Source organism: Saccostrea cucullata, unplaced genomic scaffold, assembly GCF_032062105.1.
Source record: "Saccostrea cucullata isolate Sc308-1 unplaced genomic scaffold, CSIRO_AGI_Scuc_v1 ctg14851, whole genome shotgun sequence".
Lineage (NCBI taxonomy): Eukaryota > Metazoa > Mollusca > Bivalvia > Ostreida > Ostreidae > Saccostrea > Saccostrea cuccullata.
The window spans coordinates 1-23708 of record NW_026931108.1 but is presented as its reverse complement, the minus strand read 5'-3'; the positions used below and the strand labels follow the sequence as shown (position 1 = coordinate 23708).

Genomic DNA, 23708 nt, shown 5'->3' with positions numbered 1-23708 from the left:
AATCGTTCCGAGATTTTGGCCAAGCGATAGCTGATTTGTATAGAAGAGCTCACCCTGGAAATCGAGACTATGTGGAAGAAGCTAGTCTTAAAAGTTTTATGGACAACTGTAATCATGATGATGATTTCCGCTTAGCTGTGAAGTGCACTAGACCAAAAAGCCTACAGGAAGCAGTGACTGCTGCGATGCAGGAGGAATGCATTCGTATGACAGAGAACCGGAATTTAAGAAACAGGGAAAACAACCCTGTAAGACCCATTTATAGAGTTAGCGAGTTCTCCCCTCAGGGAAAAGTCCCAGTCACCAGGAAAACGTACCGCGCTAATCCAGACATGGAGGATAAAAGAAATACTTTGAAGAAATGTTACGGCTGTAATTCTTCTATGCATTTGTATAAAGACTGTCCAAAGCGAAAAAATGCTGTTAGCCAGCCCCCCCCACAAATCTTTAAATTTAAGAGTGTCGAGGCAGTAGGCCATGTGTCGGCACAGCAGTTAGTTAAGCGGCCTAGTACAGGAGAGGAACAACGTCAGGATGATAGCAGTGTAGAAATGCCTGCAGTATCAACTCAAACAGATGTTGGAAATTTGCACTTGAATAACGAGTCTAACGAGAAAAATAAAGGAGTTATAGAAATTAAAGGAAAACCAGGAATGAGATTAGATGGCTTAGTGGAAGGCACATCGTTAGAGTGGAAATTTGACACTTGTGCAATGAACACGTTCATAACAGAAGAGGTTTATTGGAACATTCTTCCAGAACACAGACCTGTGCTGGAGCGCGCTAAAAAGCAATTTAATACAGCCGACGGAAGAAAATTAAAAGTTACGGGAACTGCAAAAATGCTACTTTCTTTTCAAGGATTTCAAGTGATATTTCGAGTGTTTGTGGCAGACGTAAAATGTAATTTACTGGGCCAAGATTTTATTATCAAATTCCAGTGTCAATGGAACTATGTATCTAATGTGTGCAACCTTAATTCAGATGCTGAAGTCTTGCGGGGATATTATATTATTAGCATGGAGGACAGTGTTGTTCCAGCTCATCACGAGAGTATTATAAAGGCTACATTCGATAGTAGTGTAGATGCTTTTGATGGGGTGCTGTTACCTCTAAAATCATTTGTACATAATCATGGATTAGCTGTGGCAAGAGAGTTAGTGAAATCTACACGTGGTGAAAGTAATATTTTTGTGTGCGTGTTTAATCCGAATGACCATGACGTTTATGTACAGAAGTGTACCGAGATAGCTGTGTTTGATCCTGTAGAAACTGTGTCAACATTGAAAACCCCGGAAGTGTGTGGTGTAATGTCAGGAAGTGACAAATTGCCAGAGCATCTAGAACAAGTTTTTAAAGAAGCGAGTGAAAATCTAACTGAAGAGCAAGCGGCAAAGTTTAAGAACTTTCTCTTAGCTCGTGTGGACGCGTTTGCAGACCCAAACAAACCAGTGGAGCGTGCAACGATTGGGGAACATCGCATTAAGTTAAAGGAGGAAATTCCCGTTAAGGAACCAGTGCGCAGGGTACCTATTTTCAAGAGGGAAATAATGGATGAAGAAATCAAGAAATTAGAAAAACAGGGATTAATAGAGAAATCCAACAGTCCCTGGTCCGCTCCTATTGTATAAGTCCAGAAAAAGGAAAAAGCTGGAGGCTTTGTGTCGATTATCGGAAATTAAATGCGAATACCATCAAAGACGCTTATCCGATACCTCGTGTGGCAGATGATCTCGATTCCCTCGCTGGATCTACATGGTTTTCGTCATTAGATCTCAATATGGCTTACCATCAAATTCCTATGAGTGAGGAAGATAAGGAGAAAACAGCGTTCGCTACACCTCGTGGTGGCCTTTACCATTATACGGTTATGCCTTTCGGATTATGCAACGCCCCGGCAACGTTTCAAAGAGTTATAGAACAGGCATTAAATGGACTACAGTGGAATATAACAGTCTTATATTTGGATGACATTATTGTGTACAGTCGTACTTTTGACGAACATTTAGATAATCTTAGTTTAGTATTAGATAGATTGCAGAGTGTAAACCTAAAACTAAAAGCGAAGAAGTGCAATTTCTTTAGGCAGGAAGTGAGCTTTCTTGGACATATCGTTTCAAAGGAGGGTATTAAAACAGATCCTTCAAAAATAGAAGCTGTGAAAAACTGGAAAACACCGAGCAATGTAACGGAACTTAGAAGTTTCTTAGGACTAGCAGCGTATTACCGGAGATTCATTCAAGACTTTGCTAAAACCGCAAAATGTCTGCATATTCTTACTGGGAAAAATCAAGAATGGAATTGGACGCAAGAATGTGATACAGCGTTCGAATTTTTGAAACAGAAATTGATATCTGCACCTATTCTTGGATATCCCGATGTGAATGCTGGTGACTTTATACTAGACACTGAATGCTAGCAACGAGGCCATAGGCGCTGTGTTATCGCAGATTCAGAATGGAAGAGAAATTGTGATTTCCTATGGAAGCCGTGTGTTGAATAATTTTGAAAGAAATATTGTGTTACACGCAAGGAAATGCTAGCTGTTGTGTACTTTGTTCAACACTTTAAGCACTATTTACTTGGTCGAGAGTTTTTGCTTAGAACAGACCATGGATCCTTGGTGTGGCTTCATAGATTCCGAGAACCGGATGGACAAATTGCGCGGTGGCTACAGCGACTTGGACCGTACATATTTAAGATTGAACATAGGGCTGGGAAACGACATGGAAATGCAGATGCATTATCTCGTGTTTCTTGTGAATCGAAATGTAAACAGTGTAAACGTGAGAAAAGTGAAGGAAGTGAAATCAGAAATATTCACATGTTTCCGAACTAAGGAATAATGCAAAAGGAAGTGTCAATCACGTGTTTGATTTAAGTGTATTGTTTAAGGACAACACGAACTCTGAAAAATCAAGTGATTGTGCCGTTATTTCCCCTGTGAAGAAAAAGCGAACAAATAGACCAATGCGAGCAAAGATTCGGAAACAGCCGGAGGAGTCATTAAATCGAGGAAATATTCGAGAAAAACAACAGAATGACCCTGGAATGCGCGTAATTCTCCATTGGATGGAAAAGAATGAAAAACCACCATTATCAGCTGTGTCATGTGAAAACCTCGAGTGCAAATATTGGTATTCAAGATGGGATTTATTGTGCATTGATCAAGGTGTTCTGTGTATTCGCTGGATTTCAAATAATAGTGAGGAACTAAAGATATGTCTACCACGGAAACTGCGTCAAGTTGTGTTATGGCACTTCCATGACTCTAATGCTGGAGGTCATATGGGTGTCAAAAAGACTTTAGAAAAAGTCAGGAATTCCGATTATTATTGGCCTAGGATGCGTCAGTTCGTTCATGACTACGTATTATCGTGTGATGTGTGTGAAGAAAGGAAAAATCCGCCTCGGAAAAAGAGATCGCGTATGAAAACTTTCCTTAGTGATGAAACCTTTCAAAGAATAGCACTGGACTTAGCCGGACCATTCCCAAAGTCAGATAATGGATATTCTTACATTCTGGTAGTGATGGATTATTTTACAAAATTTGCTGAGATATTTCCACTCATGAACATGGAAGCTGAAACGGTAGCCGAGGTCCTGTTTAAAGGATGGATTAAGCGATACGGATGTCCTGGAGCTATTCACTCAGACCAAGGAAAACAATTTGAAAGTAAACTTTTCCAGGAAATGTGCCGATTATTTCAAATTGACAAAACGCGTACTTCACCATATCATCCCCAGTCAGACGGAATGGTAGAGAGGATGAACAGAACGATAAAAGACATGCTGTCTAAGTACATTAATGCAAATCAAACTGATTGGGACCGTTTTGTGGATGGCATCGTTCTCGCGTACAACACTACTCCGCATGAAACTACACGGATTTCGCCATATAGACTAGTTTTTGGTAAAGAAGCCAAATTACCGATAAATGTTCTGACTGAAATTGAAGCGATGAAAACGCCCGAAAAAGATGCGAACAGAGCAGTTTATGTGCGTAATTTAGAGGAAAAACTTTCCACAATTCATGATTACGCAAGGGAAGTTACGAAAGAAGCATCTCAGAGACAGAAAAATTATTTTGATCGTAACGTGCGTGAAGCTAATTATGAAGTTGGAGATTTAGTACGGAGAAGTCAACCAAAAGTTGATAAGGGACAAAAGTTAAAACTGTCGAGAAAATGGACTGGGCCATGGATAATAATGAGAAGATTAAGTGATGTTCTTTATGAAATTAAGCATTCAAAACAGTCGAAACCCGTCATAGTGCACGCCGACAACATCAAACCCTACCGCGGAGAGCGACAGCAGTCCCGCTATACAACCAGCGAGACAGCGGAATACACGGGTGGCGAGACACCAGACGGTCAACAACGGCACGCGTCTGGACCAGGCCGGCGGCGTTTGAAGTTACCGCTAGCTCCGCCCCCGAAAACAGACAATTCGGAAGCTGACCAATCAGAACCAAGAATGAAGATGACCCGAGGAGGACGGACTATAAGAACCCCCATCCGTTCCAGAAAATAAACATTCGACAAATGTTGTGCGAAACTTGTGGACAGACATTCAGCACCAGCAGTAATCTTCACCAGCATACCAGAGAGAAACATAGTGATCATATAAACAGTTTACAGTGTAGTTATTGCCAGAGACCCTTTTTGCGAAGATTTAATTTGAAAAGACACTTGACTTCAGTTCACAAACTGAATTGTGAACAATTAGAAGCAGCCATGCCCTCAAAGCGGAGACGAGTCGAGCTAGATGACTTCTTTGAATCCAGGAAACCTGTCTACGTTCATAGCGACTTGTACGAAGACATTTCGTCCGATGAGAACGATGAGACTTACTGTGACGCGCAAGAGACTGATGTGACCTATGTGAATTATCTGGATGATATTTCTTTTGCATCAGAATTGCCGGAGATCGACGAATCTCTGGTAGAAGACATTCTCCATAATTGTGCAGACTTTACTAGTGACCGAATAGTCGAGATGTTGGAAGACGAGTCAACGGACACCCGGGAAGTTATCTTTATAGACGAGGACAGCCAACCAGAAACGAGTGCGTGTGACAGTGATCGTGACAGTGAACATCAGGACACTGATCTCACGCAGAGATCAACAATTTGTCTGGTGTTATATAAGACAGTGAAACGTAACCTAGATGGTACGGAAGAAATAAGCAGAGACTCTCATATCGTGTATTCAGAAGACCTTAACCCCGATGATGTTGACTTTCCAAATGTGGCTAATGAAATCCTGAAGGAGGTACCGAAACATTTCGAAGACGGACATGTTCGGATTGTGAAAGGCGACATTTCTGTATGAGCAGAACTTTAATATTTTGATGAACAGACTTGTAAATATTTAAAATTGTCATGATTTTTTGTATATATTGACTGCTTATTATGCGTAAAGTTTTATTGATTTGTTTGTGTTTATAATTGTGCTTAATTGCGTATAATTAACTGGCTGCACTTTGAATTATATTATTAAGTCGTATGTTTGATATTTGAATTTAAATTATGTCTTAATTGTCTGTTTTACATGTATTATAATAGGGGTAATCATTTCGTATTTTATATTGTTGTACATTAATTTTGATCGGAGTCAAAAGCTTAAGTAGGGGGGAGTTGTAACGGTATCTTATAGTATCATTCTGTTTTATTGTTACGCAATGTTTGTTTACATGTCATTGCTCCGCGCGAGCAATGTCGTTACATAACTGACCCCGTTAAAAAAGATTGCTCCTCATGAGCAATGCACATTATGTATATATATAGGTCGAGTAAAAGCTTAGGCGCGGTCAGTCTCATTAATTCTATTACGGGATATACATGTAGGAAAAGTGCAGTCCGTCCAGTGTTTTATTATGTGTGAAACTTGGATATATTTGTGATGTAAATAAACTGTAAATAATTTTATTTTGCGTTTCATTTAACCTAAAGCGTATGCTTTAGAGGTTGGAGAATTAAAGTCACATGGATTATTAATAAAACTGGAGTTATCTCGCACTTGGATTATTTAAATAGAGCCGTTTACCGCTCGACGGCGTTACAAAAAGTAGAACTGTTTGTTTATACTTGTATGTGACGCGATCTTTGCTTTAGACTATACCTATCCTGGCGGCCTGTGTACTAGTGAAACTCAGTGTAGACTGGTATTGCCTGTCTTTACCGTACGCAGGAAATATCAGATATCAGACAGGCAGGCCAGTCTAAACTCAGTGTAGCTCTAAAAATAGAATTCCCAAGGTAATGGAAACAATTCCACCGAAATATGGTGCTTGGTGAATCCTCATTATTTACGTCATGGGCAGACAATCCCAATACCCGGAGGCTGTCATACAGCCTCCGTCTAAAAAGCATCCCTAAGATTATGTAGCAGACACTGCTGACGTTAGTAGTAAATTGACGTCATATCGACCTCCGTAGTTACAGCCCAAGCGTTGAGGACCACCTGAGTGATTAGTTGCCAAAGTCAATATCAAAACAACATCCTGCCAAATGGTACTAACTTTTCTATCAATTTTCCGTATTTATAAGTAGCAAAATACCATTCACATAGGGATTTATGCCTCCAAACTGATTCGATAAGCAAGAACAATTTTTGAAATAAGGAACGCTACTGATGAACAAGCCCATGAAACAAGAATGTCAGCAGTCTTGTTTTTAAAAGTCGACATTTTGAAACTTTAAAGTCCTAGAATATTTTGCAGTATAAAGTAATTTGCAGTATAATCGACTAACATATCTACTGTTGGCTGTCAATTTTTATGCAAATGTCAAGGGACATGTTGATAAGGTGTCCGCTCAACAGGAGATCTCCATATACTATTTCATGGCGTCCCATCCAACTTCTGACACACAAGACGATCACGTTTGCTTTGCTCCTTATTGTCAGTTATCTTCAACTTTTTAAGGTTATTATTGTTTTAGCTTTGTTAAAGTGCTGTTTGGAGATCTCATAATGCCTGCCTGTTCGTTGCTGATTTTTATCTGAAGATATGATGTCCCGCAAACTTGACTGCACTTCACATTTCTTAAATCAGTTTTTTCTATTATCAAATGTGTCAAGTATGAACAAGGAATTATTTAAGAAATAAACAACAATGTAAAAAAGTTCACTGGGAAATGAACTTGTAGTTGGTCACGTGATCATATCCTGTGAAGCCCGAAGTGCTTCTCAGTAGATTTGATCACGTACCAACTACAAGTTCATTTTCCAGTGAACTTTTATATTATTATTTGTATTGAAGTTGACTCTTTGCCAGAACAAACATAATGATAATAACAATAAAAGACTTCATATGAATAAAAAAATATAGGTCTGCTATAAAAAGGGCGCAAATGGTTCCTGAAGGAATTCCAATAGATTGTTGGAAAACCTTATCTCCAAAAACCATATAGATATTATCTATCAGAAACTCAAGCATCTTTTTAATGTCAACTTCAGAGTACTAATGTGTTCCATCAGAATGTTTTTGACAAAATAATGTTGCAAATGACCGATAAAAAAGTTAATTAAAGGGAATTTTAGTCTCGTTTTCTTTCACCTCTTTCGGAAATTATTTGCAATTTTGAAGGATCGCCTGCATGGCGCAGTGGTAAGAGCGTCTGCTCTAGAATGGCGAGGTTAGGTGTTGATACTTAAATCGCCAATTCCACTGTGGGAGGAAGGCACCTTCTAGGTGAGACCTATATACCAGGACCCGTGTCGCAGTAGGTGCTGGTATGAAAAAGACATCTCACTGCTCAACGGCCGTCACTGCCGATTATAGGACAAAATTTGCAGGTCTCCATCAGCAAGTGATGGAATCTACATGAGTGAAAATTTTCTAGAGGGACATTAAACAGCATACAATCAATCAATGTAAGGGCAAAAATAATCATGTATTTAGGAATTATTGAAAGGAAATTTAAATAGACCTATATATGGGATCATAATCGATATTTAATTGTTAAAATAAATCTGTGGAGATGAAAATGAAAAGTTCCCATTTATCATATGTGACCTTTTTTTTATTTACCATTTATAGATGTTATAAGATCGTCTTTATCGTCTGACATTTTTTCTGCTCTCCTTTAAACCAAATCTGAAAAAAGAATTTTTAAGAAGTGCAAATTTTAAATTCTTCGAGACAGTTTAATAATGCTTTTTGATATAGAGAATTGCTTTTAAAAAAGATTTAGCTAGATGAATGAAGTCCATGATTTTCGAAGACAAATATTTTGAAAGATGACAGTTTTGATATGATGTAGATCATGTAGAAATAGCTATATAGAAATCTTGACTAATAAAAAGTTGTGAAATGCTACAAACCTGGTTCAGTGTGCAATCTTTTTCCCTTTTAAGTCTGCAAATACTAGCACCGCATATAAAATTACAGGTGGCTTGTAACTAATATCAGATAAATACGTATTCTCACTGATAACGTTTATGACAGATCAATCCAAGGTAGGGATATTTGTAATGTCTTATTTAGAAAAAACTAATGGAGGTAAAGTTTGTATTTACAGGAGATATGGACACAAGTATTTACATCAAGAGAACGTTTTCGTAGAAAATCACGTGCTGGGACTGAAATCCACTGAGCTGGGGTCACCTAGATTTTAAAAGCAAGCGTCCCAAATACATTTGATTTTTTATGATTTACTTGATCTGCATGCATCATGTGTTTTCATAAGAGTCACCCGCGTGGCGCAGTGGTTAGAGCGTCTGATCTAGAGTAGCTAAGTAGGGAATCAATCCTTACGTTGCGGGTTCGAATCCCACTGTGGGACATGGAGACGACCGGTCCTTCGAATGAGACCGTTCAAACTAGGTCCCGTGTAGCAGTAGTTGCTGACACAAAAAAGATCCCTCCCTGCTCAATGGCCCAACTGAGTGCCGAGTTTTGGACAAAATTTGCAGTTCTCTACCGGCAAGTGGTGGCGTCTCCATATGAGTGAAAAATTCTCGAGAGGGACGTTAAACAATATACAATCAATCATGCATCATATGAAGATAAACGAAAGAAGGCGGGAATATTTACTTAATTTATGACCATAATGCATTGAATATTTATATAGATTGATGCCCTAAAAAAACATAATAATCCAAAGAAAAATAGGAAAATTACAAAAAAAAAAAAATTGAGAGTAGTAATGCATACAATACAAAAAGACATAACGATACATTATATCAATGATAAAGCTTATAATTTGTTTTTAGTTAGTTTATTTTTATTATTTTGTTGTTGTTGTTTTGTTTTTTTTTTGTTTTTTTCGTTTTTTGTTTTGTTTTGTTTTTTTTTTTTTTTTTTTTTTGTTTTTTTTGTTTTGTTTTAAAAGTTAAGATAATTCGAAGAATAAATATTACTCAACGAGAATAGCTTGCTCCTAAATGGGACCTGATCCCACATTTGATGTGTCAGAGGTCAATCTTTGTTCATCTAAAAAATGGTCCATCCCCAGAGAAGAATTTTGTTTACCTAGAATATTTTAAACTTAAAACGCATTCATTTTCTTCCTTCAAATGTAAATCGTTTCATTTGGTAAAATCAACGATATAAAAAGAACATAAATCTTCATAAAGTGAAATTTTGCCAAGTTTGTAGATAAATTTACATCTAATCGATGATGACTTATCATTTTAATTTGCATGAAATATACGTCATTTCACATAGCTCAATCTGTTTATTCATTATTTATTTATTAAACTGAAATATACGTCCATGGCACCAAATACCACCTTTGGTTTTTTTGGAGGTCCATGTTTGCCCTGCTCCAATGGACTTTTAAGCTAGAATACAGTTCGTTATCTCCCTATATTTCATGGTAACAAACAGTATTACCTCACAAAAGGTCATTACAAAATAAAATTAGGAGCGGAGCAAACACAGGTCTCTAGAACATCTGATGTGTGGGATCGGGCACCATGGAAAAGTGAGCATCCCCTGTTGACTGCTTACATCTGCAGTGTGCTCTTTGTCACAGCCTATCACAATTGACAATAGCTTGAAAACGACCACTCAGCAATTGACTTAAAGGTGCATGAACACAGATTTGAAGTTAATATTTTCTCTATAACATCACGACTTATATATTTTAATAGCATTTCACACGAAAATATATTAAAACTATTATTTTATCTTAAAGTTATTGAAACTTTAAATTTCTGGATGGTTTTGATTGAAATACACCTTTAATGATAGATTCTCTGTATGGTATTGTATTCACTGTTTAGATAAATGGTTCATGCTTAAAATTTAAAAAGAAAAACTGTACAAACTTTATTTTTTTTTTTTTACAAAAAAGAAAACAAACAAAAAATTGTCCAATCTTCTTTACGAATATCCTTCTGAATAAACGAATTACTTTAACGTCTTAATTTTCGGGCTCTACATTTCCTTTTTTGTGGTTGAGGTCCATACCTAATATGTCTACACAACAGAGGGAGGTCACTGCAGATTATTATTGACAAAACAGAAGTAATCAATCCCACTCCTAATGCCATCCCGACTCCCTGTGCTGACCTCCTTTCATCTGCGGCTGATGTTTTCTGTCGAATTGTTGATGAAAGTTCCATTTTTTTCACTTCCAGCAGTTTCTTTCGTTTTACAATGACTTTGCTGAGAATTTCATTGTCTTTGATGTAGTTTTGAGATTTTGTCATCTTGCAGGGGCACTGGCACTCTATTATAAATTTAATATTCTTAATGCATTTCATGAAATAAAGCCTTCCCTGTTGTTTATAACAGGAATCGGAAAACATCCATTCTTGCAGCAATGATATTGTTGCAAACAAAAAAAGATTTTATTATAAGACTCTTTAATTTGATTTAAAAAACATGAAATAGAAAATGACAAAATGGATGATTTTGCTTACTTCTACAAAAGGGTTGAGAACCTGTCAATGCACTGTCATTCAGACATTGTCGTGTCAGGTCGCCTCTCACCAGTCGATGGTTGGTCTTACACTTATAGGTAACGTTCTGATTCACAAAGACATGTGGAGTTCTTTGAATAACCAGAGTTGTGTTGTCATTGAATGTAGCATTCGGACAAAATCCTTCAACAAAATTGGGATATTAAATAAACCACCTAGCTTGACATTTTTCTAATCTAAACGACAAAAACATACCTACTGTTACTTACAGACAAATGAATGACAGAAATCCGTATTTATTTTACAACAGTTTTAATCAGTAATTTAAATTGAGCAGTGTTAGTTTAGTCATTTAGTAGGTTTTTTGATTTGAATTGAGTGTGGAGAAGATTTCCGAAATTTTCATTGAGAATGTTATAAATGAAGATTAATGGGTGTAAAAAAAAAAGCCAAATGATAACAAAATTTCTGACATATTCAAACTAGTCTATAAAAATTAGATCTATTTTTATGCCCCGTAAACGAATTTTAGGGAGTATATAGTTTTTGTCGTGTCCGTCCGTCTGTCTGTTTGTCTGTTTTCCGCAAAAACATTAACCTTGCCTATAACTTTTGATATAATGGTGCTACGACATTCATATTTCACATGTGTATTCCTTGTGAAAAGACCTTTCTTTAGGTACCATCAAATTTGACCTTTTGACCTTGGCCTTGGAGTTTGTTCACTTTAACACAAAAAATTGAACTTTTACTTTGGCCATATCTTCTGAACAATAGATACCAGTATAGGACATTTTTACTTAACATATGTATATTTTGTGGTTAGACCTTTTATTGCATACCAACAACTTTAACCTTTTGATCTTGACCTTGGAGATACGCGTACCTATGAAAAAACTTTAACCTTAGCTATAACTTTAGAATATTGAGAACTAGGGTTATCATACTTCACATCTGTAATTCTTGTAAGAAGACTAGGGATGTCAAAATATTTATTTTCCTAAGTCGAACATTCGATTGCATTATTCGAACGATAGTCGACTATTCGGAACATTTAATTTTTTAATTTCATCGATAGCGTATTTATAAATAAGAAACCCTTTTCGTATATTTGTGTAAAATTTAACATTAAATGCCTACACAGCATATTACACACCGATATTCCGAGGAACCTAAAGAAGGAATAAGATGTTGAAATGAAGTCAATAGATTACACCAGCAATTCATTTTCCAAAATGTATGAATTTTCGAAAATCACGTTTTCATAAATTGGTCTGTACATGTACATTCTTTTGTTCTAGTACGCTTAGAGAAAAGTATGGTGGGGGTAAATACCTAAATAGCACAGTTCCTTAATTGTTTATACACTAAGCAGCTGTATTAATTTGATTATCGATTAGCCCGGCTATCAATATGCCCTTACTATGTATTCTACCACGATTATTCAAAACTTCAAAGGGAACCGCCGGACATTATTCTCCAATAAATCACGAACGTCATCAAAAAATTATCAGATCAGAAACACGTATCAAATCTGAATAATTCAAATGCATGTTTGGCTGTAGAATGAAATACATGTTTAGACCGCATCGATGTGTCGTCTTTTGCATTATAAACACTGTAAATTGCATCAAGTTGCTGAAGAATGTCGGTTTTTATAGCTAAGCGGGGCTATTCCGCGGACCTCCCTACACATTAAACAACATGATTTTAGCAGTAAAACAGGAACATGATTTTGTTATTGTATATTCATTTTAACTTATCAATACATATTATGAACATATTTGTAATTTGTAAAAAGGCTATTTTTAATGTGACGAAAGCTCAAATCGTCTGCATTCTATACACAGGTAAGCAAACAATTTTGCCTCTGGTGTTAAATGAAACAGCGTAATCGAGACATGGTGACCTAATTCGTTTCTCTATAGAGGAAACGACTATCCTTAATTTAGCGTTTGTACCATACGTGGAAGAATAGAAATAAAGTCCTTGTTGTCGTGAATACTGCAGAATAACCTCCTCGGTCTCGAAATGTTGTTTGAAATATAAAAGCCTCGGCTAGCGCCTCGGCTTTTATCTTTCAAACAACATTTCTCGACCTCGGAGGTTATTCTGCAACATTCACGAAAACGCGGACTTTATTTCTTAAGCATCATTGATTTTTTAAATTATCAAAGTCTCAAAACTTCACCGCGCTGATGTGTTCCTACAGCATTTGAACATTCTTAGAGGTAATAAATAAATTTATAATTGGTACAAGTCCAATGAATAATTTTCAAATTCTAATGCAATTGTTTTGTAAAACACTCTTTGATTGGCTAATGCACTGATGTTTGAAACAGTAAAACGAGCATTTACGAGCGAGAAAGCTTTTTCATTGTGACGTCATAATAGAGCGACGCAAAAATACAATGCTCTGTGACGAATTTCATGTAACAAAATTCAACAATATAAGACGTAAACAACAAACAAAATACATGGATTGCATTAGAATGGGAATAACTAAACTTCTAATTTTGTATTTGCGACCGTTAATGCTGATTTAACGGTAGCAAACATCCGTTTTACCGGCTCCGCTTACGCGTCGCCGGTAAAACTCAGTCTGTGACCATTAAATCAGCTTTAACGGTCGCAAATACCAAATTAGAAGATAGTTTTTCCCTAAGTCCAATTTAGCGCTGCATAATTTACTACAATAACAAAAAAGGTCAGTAATTGAAAAATAATTATCGCGGTTTGTAATTACTGTTCAATGTACTCACTGTCCATATGTACAGTGTGGAAATTTATTTATATACTGTGATTGTGCTTAAGCTCTTATTCGTCTGAGGGCGGATTCTATAATGGTTAGAGGAATGGCGCTTAACAATTTTGAGTTGAGAATTTCTTTATCACGTCCTTTTTTCCACATAATAGACATTAAATACTGTAGATTGGCTAATATTCACGATGGTTTTAATTTCACTATGTTCGCGATTTATCATTTCTACGCGAAATTAAATTAATCGTGAATGCTATTATAAGTTTTTAAAGAAGTTTATATGCTTTTAAAAACTTAAAATTAAGGTGGAATATCCCTCTGATAAGAGAGATAACTCTTTTGATAAGAAAGAATAACTTTCTTAAGACATTTTGTCATGAAATTCAGTGAATTGTCATGTCCGAGTTTACAAGTTTCCTTCATGAGGACCATTTTATAGTCAACTCAATCAAACTTATTCAATGGTACAAATGTTGACTTTTAGTTTCTATTGCTAGTATAATCATTAATTATTTATAATAGTTTACTTAAAACATTTATACTGAGTTCCTTTAAACAGTGTAAATTGAGAAATCTCTATCTCTTAAAGTATAATTCTTTTAATTGTACAGAAATTTCAGATGCAGTCTTGTTGGTAAACATTTAATTAATATTTTATTTCATTAAAAAATATTTTCAAGGGCGATAATGGAACGATAACTCTTGTTTATGGATGCGTGTTATTTTACATGCACAGAAAACAATTTGTAATTCTGATTTAAAAAGCAGCGCTTCAGTATGTTTTCTAATGAGAATTAGATAGGTATGAGAGTAAATATTATTTTTATATATACATCATATTTCTAATTTAATTGTGAGATAAAAAATAACTGATCTTTCGATTTACCATATCAAATTTTCTTCACATCATGATTTGACATATAAAGTAAGCAACGCTTCATACTTCAAACTATTTTCCATTTGAATTTAATGCTATAGTTGTTGCTGAAAATCAATGTCTGGATTTTAAAAAAAAAGTCGTGAAATTTGGAGCAGAGGGATATTGCCCCTTAATTTCTTGCTGCGTGAAATTAAAACCCTCGCGACTGGCACATTATGAGAAATCGCGAAATTTTAACACCGTGGAATAAAAACAATTTACAGTATTCGAATTAGGGAATAACTATCTTCTGATTTGGTATTTGCGAACGTTAATGCTAATTTAACGGTCGCAGACTGGGTTTTACCGGCGACGCGTAAGCGTAAGTTATTCCCATTCTAATGCAATCCATGTATTTTGTTCGTTGTTTACGTCTTATTTTGTTGAATTTTGTTACATGAAATACGTCACGGAGCATTGTATTTTTGCGTGGCTTTATTATGACGTCACAATGAAAAAGCTTTCACGCTCGCTTATGCTCGTTTACTGCTTCAAACATCAGTGCATTAGCCAATCAATTTTTTTTTACAAAACAATTGCATTAGAATGTCGTTTTATTATTCGATAGTCGGTCCATTCCACTGGTAGTTAAAAAGTCGACTTTTCGTTTACATCCCTAGAACGGACGTTTCATTAGATACCAAGAACATTGACGCTTTGACCTTGGAGTTAGACCTATTTAAAAATTCAACATTGATCATAATTTTTGAAGGGTAAGGACTAGGGCATTCATACTTCACAAATTTAATTCGTGTGACAATACCTTTCATTTTATATCAACAACCTTGACTCTTTGACCTTGGCCTTGGAGTTTGACCTACTTTTTACAAAATATCACCTTGACCATCACTTTTGAACATTAAGGGCAAGAGCTTTTATATTTCACACGTGTAATCCTTGTGACAAGGCCTTTCATTGGGTACCACCAAATTTGACCTTTTGACCTTGACCTAAAAGTTTGACCTACTTCTTACAAAATTTAACCTTGGTCATAACTTTAAACGGTAAGGGGCTGCGCTTCCATAATTCCCATGCGTAATCTTTGAGACAAGGCCTTTCTTTAGATACCAACAACCTTGACCCTTTGACCCTGACCTGAATTTGTCGTATCTTATGAAAAGTTAACCTTGGTCATACCCCTGGAACAGGTGTAGCTAGCGTTTTATATTTCGCATTTCTTATGAAAAAGCCTTACTTTTGGTACCAACATATTAGATCTGCATTTGAGAAAGCTTAACATTCGCTATGCTACCATACGGGGGCATCAGTGTTTCAAAAACACATCTTGTTCTTATCTGAATTACACATGAAAATGAAGCCTTGCGGCGTTGTTAGAATGGATTTAATGTATCAGAAATATGGTAAAATATCAAATAAAAACGATTGAGAGGCAAAATTAAAACCAACTATCTTTCTTTGTTCAATCATTCAGAAGTGAAAGAAGAATAGATAGTTACACGGTCAGTTAGTAGTGGAAACAACATTGCCTTTGTAATGCTAATTGTTTAAAACTTATTTTAGATGAACTGGCCTTTAATTCAACATCTGGTACTCCTACTTAAAGCTCTCTATCTAAGTAGAAATTCTTCGAAATCATGTCAATTTTTTCAGTTTTAATGATCATATTTTGTACAAACAAGTATTTTGAAGTTGATATAAAAAAAAATTCTTGAATTTCCGACTAACAATATCTGTGTAATTTCTGAAGACCAGGTCTTCAGAGAATGTAATGAAAGTCCCCTCGGTATAAATAGCGTCCCGTTTTTTAGAGACCTGTTCATTTGCTGTGGCCTTCAACTCGACATTAAGATATATCGACGAATAAAATTTGGTGCAATATAAACCTTTCCTGTGCAAGGGTGTAGTTTCTGATATAGAAATTTCACAAATATGCCATGTTTTTTTTATTGTAATTGTTTTCGAAAATATTTCGCTGTTCATCATCTTGTAGTTATAATATTGTTTCAAACAAAAAAAAGCTTTTTGTAAAATAAAACACCTTAATGTGATTAAAACAAAAAAAACATGATATAGAAATTCGCAATATTAATTATTTTGCTTACTTTTACATATGGGTTGAGAACCTGTCCATGTACTGTCATTCAAACATTGTCGTGTCAGGTCGCCGTTCACCAGTCGATGGTTGGTCTTACATTTATAGGTGACGTTCTGATTCACAAAGACGTGTGGGGTTCTTTGAATAACCAGAGTTGTGTTGTCATTGAATGTAGCATTCGGACAAAATCCTTCAACAAAATTGGGATATTAAATAAACCACCTAGCTTGACATTTTTCTAATCTAAACGACAAAAATGTACCTACTGTTACTCACAGACAAATGACTAATACAAATTATGTATCTCTATTAAGACAGCTTTGGTCAGTAATTTAATTTGAGCAGTGTAACCTTAGTGATTTTAGTAAGTTTTTTGATTTGAATTGAGTGTGGAGAAGATTTCTGAAATTTTCAATTGAGAATGTTTATAAAAATAGACTAATGGGTGTAAAGAATGTCAAAGGATAATAAAATTTTCTGAAATATACAAACTACTGCTATAAAAAATAGATTTATTTTTCTAACCTGAATCACACATAAAAATGAAGCCTTGCGGCGTTGTTAGAATGGATTAAATGCATCAGATATATGTTAAAATATCACATTAAAACGAGTAAGAGGCAAAATGAAAACCAATTATCTTTCTTTGTTCAATCATTTAGAAGCGAAAAAGGAATAGATAGATTACACGGTCAGTAAGTTCTGGTAACAACATTGTCTTTGTAATGCTAATTGTTTAAAACTTATTTAACATCTGGTACTCCTACTTAAAGCTCCCTTTCTTAGTAGAAATTCTTCGAAATCATGTCAGTTTTTTTCAGTTTCAATGATCATATTTTGTACGAACAAGTATTTTGAAGTTGATATGAAAAACAAATATTTGATTAACAATATCTATGTGATTTTTGAAGACCAGGTCTTCAGAGAATGTATTGAAAGTCCCCTCGGTACCAGTAGCGCCTCGTTTAAGCAGATCTATTATTGTATTCATATGAAGCAGGACTTGTTTAAATGTCTTGTAGTGAAAAGAGGAAAACATTTGCTGTGGCTTTTCAACTCGACTTTTATATATATCAACGAATAAAATTTGGTGCAATATAAACCTTTTCTGTGCAAAGGTGGAGTTTCTGATATAGAAATTTCACAAATATGCCATGTTTTCTTATTGTAATTGTTTTCGAAAATAACAAGCTGTTCTTCATCTTGCAGCAATGATATTGTTTCAAACAAAAAAAGCTTTTTGTAAAATAAAACACCTTAATGTGATTAAAACAAAAAAAAACATGATATAGAAATTCGCAATATTAATTATTTTGCTTACTTTTACATATAGGTTGAGAACCTGTCCATGTACTGTCATTCAAACATTGTCGTGTCAGGTCGCCGTTCACCAGTCGATGGTTGGTCTTACACTTATAGATGACGTTCTGATTCACAAAGACGTGTGGAGTTCTTTGAATAACCAGAGTTGTGTTGTCATTGACTGTAGCATTCGGACAAAATCCTTCAACAAAATTAGGATATTAATAAACCACCTAGCTTGACATTTTCTAATCCAAACGACAAAAATGTACCTACTTTTACTTACAGACAAAGGTAGAATACAAATTTCCTATTTATATTAACACAGCTTTGGTCAGTCATTAAATTTGAGCAGTGTAACTTTAGAGATTTTAGTAGGGTTTTTTTATTTGAATCGAGTATGCGGAAGATTTCCGGAATTTTTAATTGAGAATGTTTATAAAGATAGACTAATGCGTGTAAAGAATGTCAAAGGATAACAATTTTTTTTTTCGAATATTCAAACAAGTGCTGAAAAAAATATAGATTTGATTGTTACTATAGATCTTTAAAAATTAAAAATACTTACTTTTGCAAACATTCTCCTCACCATTCCACGATTCATTGCCTTTGCATTTTCTTGTCAGATTACCACTAACGAGCGTATGGTTATCTTTACATCGGAGCGTGATAATTTCATCCTCTAGGTAGTACTTTTTCGAATTGCCTTCAATTTCTGTTGTCAACGTATTATATGTAGGATTGCTGCAGAACTCTGTTAAGATAAGACAAAAACTATAAATATCACCAATGTACCATTTTTTCAGAATACCATCAGTATCGTGAGAACTATGTATTTTTAGATACACGGGGTTATCAGTAGATATGTCTATCAAATACAAATCAGTGAAAAGTTCAATTTTCTAACAATAATTATTATAAGAATGGTTGTACAATTTAGGAATTCATGCTGATGTCAAATGTCGTTGTTAAAATTCTTGTAACCTCAACTCATTTGATAGTAGTCTACCTCCGTTTTAAAATTAATCCGACTCGAAGCGAGTGTTGAGTATCGAAAAAAATTTGAGAGATAAACAATACATGTATGTGAATGTGAAAAATTATTTTAAAAATCGACATATTCAGAGCAAAAGTTGCATTTGGTATAAAATAATAATATTCTTTGTTCAACCGGTTGATTTCTTCACGTAATTTTCTGATAAAATTTAGTTTGCTCTTTTATAAACCGTTACGGTAGCTAAGTTGGTAGAGTTTTGAGTTTGTTATCCCAAAATCCTGGGTGCAGACATCGGTCACGACTGACCTAAGTGAATGAAAGAGACAGCAAATGTAAATTCCATTAAAATTCAGCTGTTGAATTAAATAGTGATGTAAGTTTCTATAATTTTTCGTATGAGTCCTTAAAAACGAGGCCTCCGTTTATCATAAAGCTTGGTTGTTGGGTAACAATTAACGTCTTTTTCAAGTACAATATCCAAATATGAAACAGATGAAAACAGGAATATATAAGTCTACAAAAAACGGGGCGCAATTTGTACCTATGGGAGTTCCAATAGATTGTTGAAAGACCTGGTCACCAAAAACTACATAGATATTGTCAATTAGAAATTCAATCAACTGTTTGGTGTCCTCTTCAGAGTACTTGTGTGAATATCCAAAATGTTTTTCATCCAAATAAGTTTGCAAAAGACTAATGACAAGGTAAGTAAATTAACGAGTTCCATTTTCATTGAAAAAGCAGCTGTCAATGATATCAAAAAGGTTGGACTTAAATTTATTACAGAGAATGGTAGAGTTTAAAGTTCAAAAGTCGAAAGTTTTTAAGCTGTTGGTTGTGGTAAAATTTTGTGATTTCAAATTGTCCAAAAATAAGTTCCTTAGAGTTTTTAAGTATCCGCATCAGATTTACACCTTTTCTTAAATATATTGTTGCACAGTACTCTCTTTTCTCCTTCACTAGTGTTAATTTCTTAGCAAGGAGTAAAGAAAGAGGCTTGGTTGAAGATTTACTGGAACCCGCAATGTATCTTTGTTTGTAAGGATCCTTATGAAGTTTCTGAATCCAATATATATTATAGCTCAAAATCATTTTGGTTCTTAGGGATATTTAAAATATTCAACACATAATTTTGAAGAATGTCCTTTCTAGAGAGGAAACAATGGGTATAAGTTGGATTACCACTTGTAGAATTAAATCGAGGTTCTTCTAAATTACAATTTATATAATGAGCCCTACAAACAAAGACAATGTTGTTAACTGCTTTGTCAGCAGGGACCAGTACGTACTGATCGTGTTATCTATCTAGTTCTTTTTTCACTTATGGATAATTGAATACAGAAGGAAAGATGGTTTTCATATTGCCTCTTAATCTTTTAATACGCGACTTTATCATGGATCCATTCTGACAAAGTATGAACGTCTTCTTTTTTATATCTGGCCCATTGCCTGGCGTAATCTTCAACGGAATCCACAATATTGATGAAATTTCGACGCCAGTTGAAGGATCGGAGTACCCTATATTTAGAACCTTTTAAAATTAGTGATGTAAGGTCCTCATTAATAACTATATTTACGTCACATGTAATAACGTGTCCGGCGGGACTATAGTAATAGGATGAAAAATAACATGAACACGATGGAGGATTATGTTCAGATACTCGTTATCCAGGTCATGCAATTTGAAAGCTTTTTTTATAATTAAAAATTTTTAAGCAATGAAAATATTGATGATTTGGTGAAAAGTGAAAAATATTGAAAAAAAAGTGAAAAATGATATAGTTAAAAGAACTTAACTTGGAATTGATCCTACTTTATTTCTATCCATTAATTTCTGAAATATAAATTAAACTATATTTACTAGTCCCGACATACTCACCAGAACATTGGAAAAATATAGTATGGTCGATATCTGTAGTATTTGTTGTGCATTTCTTTTTAAAATTACATTTCTCTTGAAGACTTGATCCATTTAGAATAATGATATATTTCGAAAAGCACTGCATAGTGATAGTGTTTCCTTTGCTGGGAAAAGCAATCTCCGTCTTCAAAGCATCTGGACAAAAAAAAAATTGATATAACTAATAAAGAAATTGTAACTGCTAAGACTGTTGTATTCATGAATTTCTGAAAAAATAATTTGAACTAGCAAGCTATTCAATTCAAAAAATAACTTCTGAAAATAAACTTCACGCTAAAGATTCATCAAAAGCGACTTACCAGATGGGTATTCATCCTGCTTCGGGCATGCACATCCTATTACTTGGGAACCGTCACTTTTGTTGTTTACACAACCTATATTCAAATACATTTCAAATATACAAGTGTATTTCATATACTGTAAAATCACATACAAGTATTTTCGTGGGGTCAAATTTTCATGGTTTGAGGAAAAAATCTTGGTTCTTGAGGATTTTGATTTCGTGGATGGAGAATTGTTAGGTAGTTATGTATACATTTTACATTTCGTGGTGTACATGAATTCGTTGGTCTCTTAATACCTCGAAAAACAGCTACAAAATTAACCCCCACGAAAATTTTGGATTTCACAGTATTTAGATCTCACCACAGAAACTGTATAATTTCTATAGAAATAAGGTATAATCTTGAATGTCTATCAAGCTATAAATACAGGTCGGTCATGAGATCCAATTTCATAAATTCAGAAGGGTAACGGGTAAAAATACGAACCCCTGAAAACCTCAGAGCAAGGATTAGATACTTAAGAGGAGAGAGAATCCAATGTCGAAGGGTCACAACTGCCGTAAGCACACTGTACTGTTCATGTGGATGATCGACTCTGTTATAAATTTTAAATTTACAAATCTAGTAATAACCATGTTGTAGACATATCTGTCAAAATTCGATCAATTAATAGGATGCCTCTTATATCAATTTCATTAAAGAGGCCGTAGAGAATACAAAAAGCAGACTCAATGGAGTTGTTTAAGAAATGAAATTAATTTTTGAAGATTCGTGAGGTTATGAACTACAGCGCTTTACGCCAGGATATTTCATTATGCGCTTTAGCGCTTCAATAAAATTAAATTCCTTTCTTATATTTACATTCTTTTTCTAATGAGATGCAATAAATTAACGCCTTTGAATTGTCATTTTTAAAGCAAAACAGCGTGCACTTTATTTGTGACGCCGAGTGCAGTACTTAATATGACTAACAATGGAGATATTCATGCTCATTCATGAAAAGGCAAAATTTATCCTGTTTGTTATATAGCTAAGTTATAGGTTTACCTAAATCTTCTTTAATAAATGAAATAATTTAGTAAGTATATAAATATATAACAATTGAGGAAACTTTTTCCACTTTATTATACGTATTTTAATTTCGAGTTTATTTTTTCGAATGCTGGTATATATCGGCAAACAAACAAGTTGATTAAAGAATTTAAAAACCTTAAGTCTCCATTGAAGTCATTATTTCACACGTTCTATGGTCGATACAATGACCTTGTTAGCAAATACAGGCCATCAGTAAGTTGAATGCTGACTGACTATTTTCATACTTATTGTAAGGATATTTACACACTGTATTGTCTACGGATATTTCTGTTTGTCTGGTCGTGACAAGGGGTGGAAGGAGAGCTCGATATTTCTGTTTGTCTGGTCGTGACAAGGGGCGGAAGGCCTAGGAGTGCTCGATATTTCTGTTTGTCTGGTCGTGACAAGAGGCGGAAGGAGTGCTCGATTGATCCACATGGGAGCTTAATACCCCTTCATATCGCCTAGTCTCAGTTCTCGTTACTTTTAGGGGTCAGCATTTTCTCTGTTCCCAATTTCTATCTTTTTAATGGTCTCTTTATCTTGATTGTTCTTCGTTTTCTCCATATTTTATTATACGCCTGCTTGAAAAGCGGTAGGATTTATAGTAATCGGTATGTCCGTCCGTCTGTTACCTTTTGGAGTACCCATCTCTTATCTGCAACTCCTCTTTTACCACTGAATGAAATTTGATGAAACTTTCCATATCGCCAGTGTGCACATCCTATTTTACTTTTTAATCTGACACATATTTTGGGTTTCCCATAGCAAAGGATAGACACTGCCAGTATATATTGGAGGCGGGGTTCGGGGGTGGTGGTTATCATTTAGTGAGCTCACTCCTCACATTACCTCTAGTTTTTTAATACTGATTATGAGATTAAGAGAGGCATTTCAAGAAAGTCTGTGTACCTAGTATTTCTACTTCACAAATATCAAGTACATTGTTCTTTTCATCGCCCTCGGTATCTACAGGATTAGATTTGTTCAGATAAATGTACATCTGCTTCTTCCCATGCTGTCCCCCGGGGAAGAGGATGACGTTTTGTGTACTGGGGTGTTTCGTTTGTCCACGATACACGGCAGGTAGACTGGCAAGAGTACTGATGTCAACAGGTTCCTTATTGATGTATACGTAGTAACCATTATGTCGAGCGTCTTAATTAAAAATAAATAGTATCTGATTAATATTCTAATTTCAAGGAACAGCATAAATCAAACATTTATTTTTTTTAAGGTTTACAACCTAATGATTGTAGTTTATCTCTCTAGTAGCTTCATTTGCATGTTTGCATGTGGGTAAAACCTTTTTTATTGTTTACTTTATTTTCTAAATTGAAGCAGATACCTATACCATTTTGTTTGACAAAAAAATCCCAAACGACTTACATTTTTTTCTGAAAATGATGTTGATTTTGTAAATTCTCCACAAAGGTGACAGCGTAATATTCCACCATGCATGTGTAAAAATGCCAACAACATGTGTTCCAGCACAATCACCATTGCTATGGCTAAGGAAC

General features: G+C 35.0%; 2 protein-coding genes across 2 annotated transcripts; one reads left to right on the top strand and one right to left on the bottom strand.

Annotated features, from left to right (window-relative positions):
• Positions 1-4544: 4544 nt before the first annotated feature.
• Positions 4545-5333, top strand: LOC134231410 (centrosome-associated zinc finger protein Cp190-like). Its single transcript, XM_062713369.1, has one exon. It carries the CDS (start codon positions 4545-4547, stop codon positions 5331-5333), a length of 789 nt encoding a protein of 262 aa, XP_062569353.1.
• Positions 5334-10288: 4955 nt separating this feature from the next.
• Positions 10289-23346, bottom strand: LOC134231409 (CUB and sushi domain-containing protein 3-like; the record flags this gene model as incomplete). The annotated part of the gene is made up of 7 exons (XM_062713368.1): positions 10289-10681; positions 10875-11057; positions 16618-16800; positions 17932-18114; positions 18481-18666; positions 21130-21204; positions 23101-23346. Coding segments are annotated over 7 exons (1373 nt in total), but the record flags the coding sequence as incomplete, so codon positions are not given.
• Between the last annotated feature and the right edge of the window lie 362 nt (positions 23347-23708).

Excerpts from the sequence above, each read along its gene's own strand:
- LOC134231410 (XM_062713369.1), top strand. The coding sequence starts at position 4,545 with ATGTTGTGCGAAACTTGTGGACAGACATTCAGCACCAGCAGTAATCTT.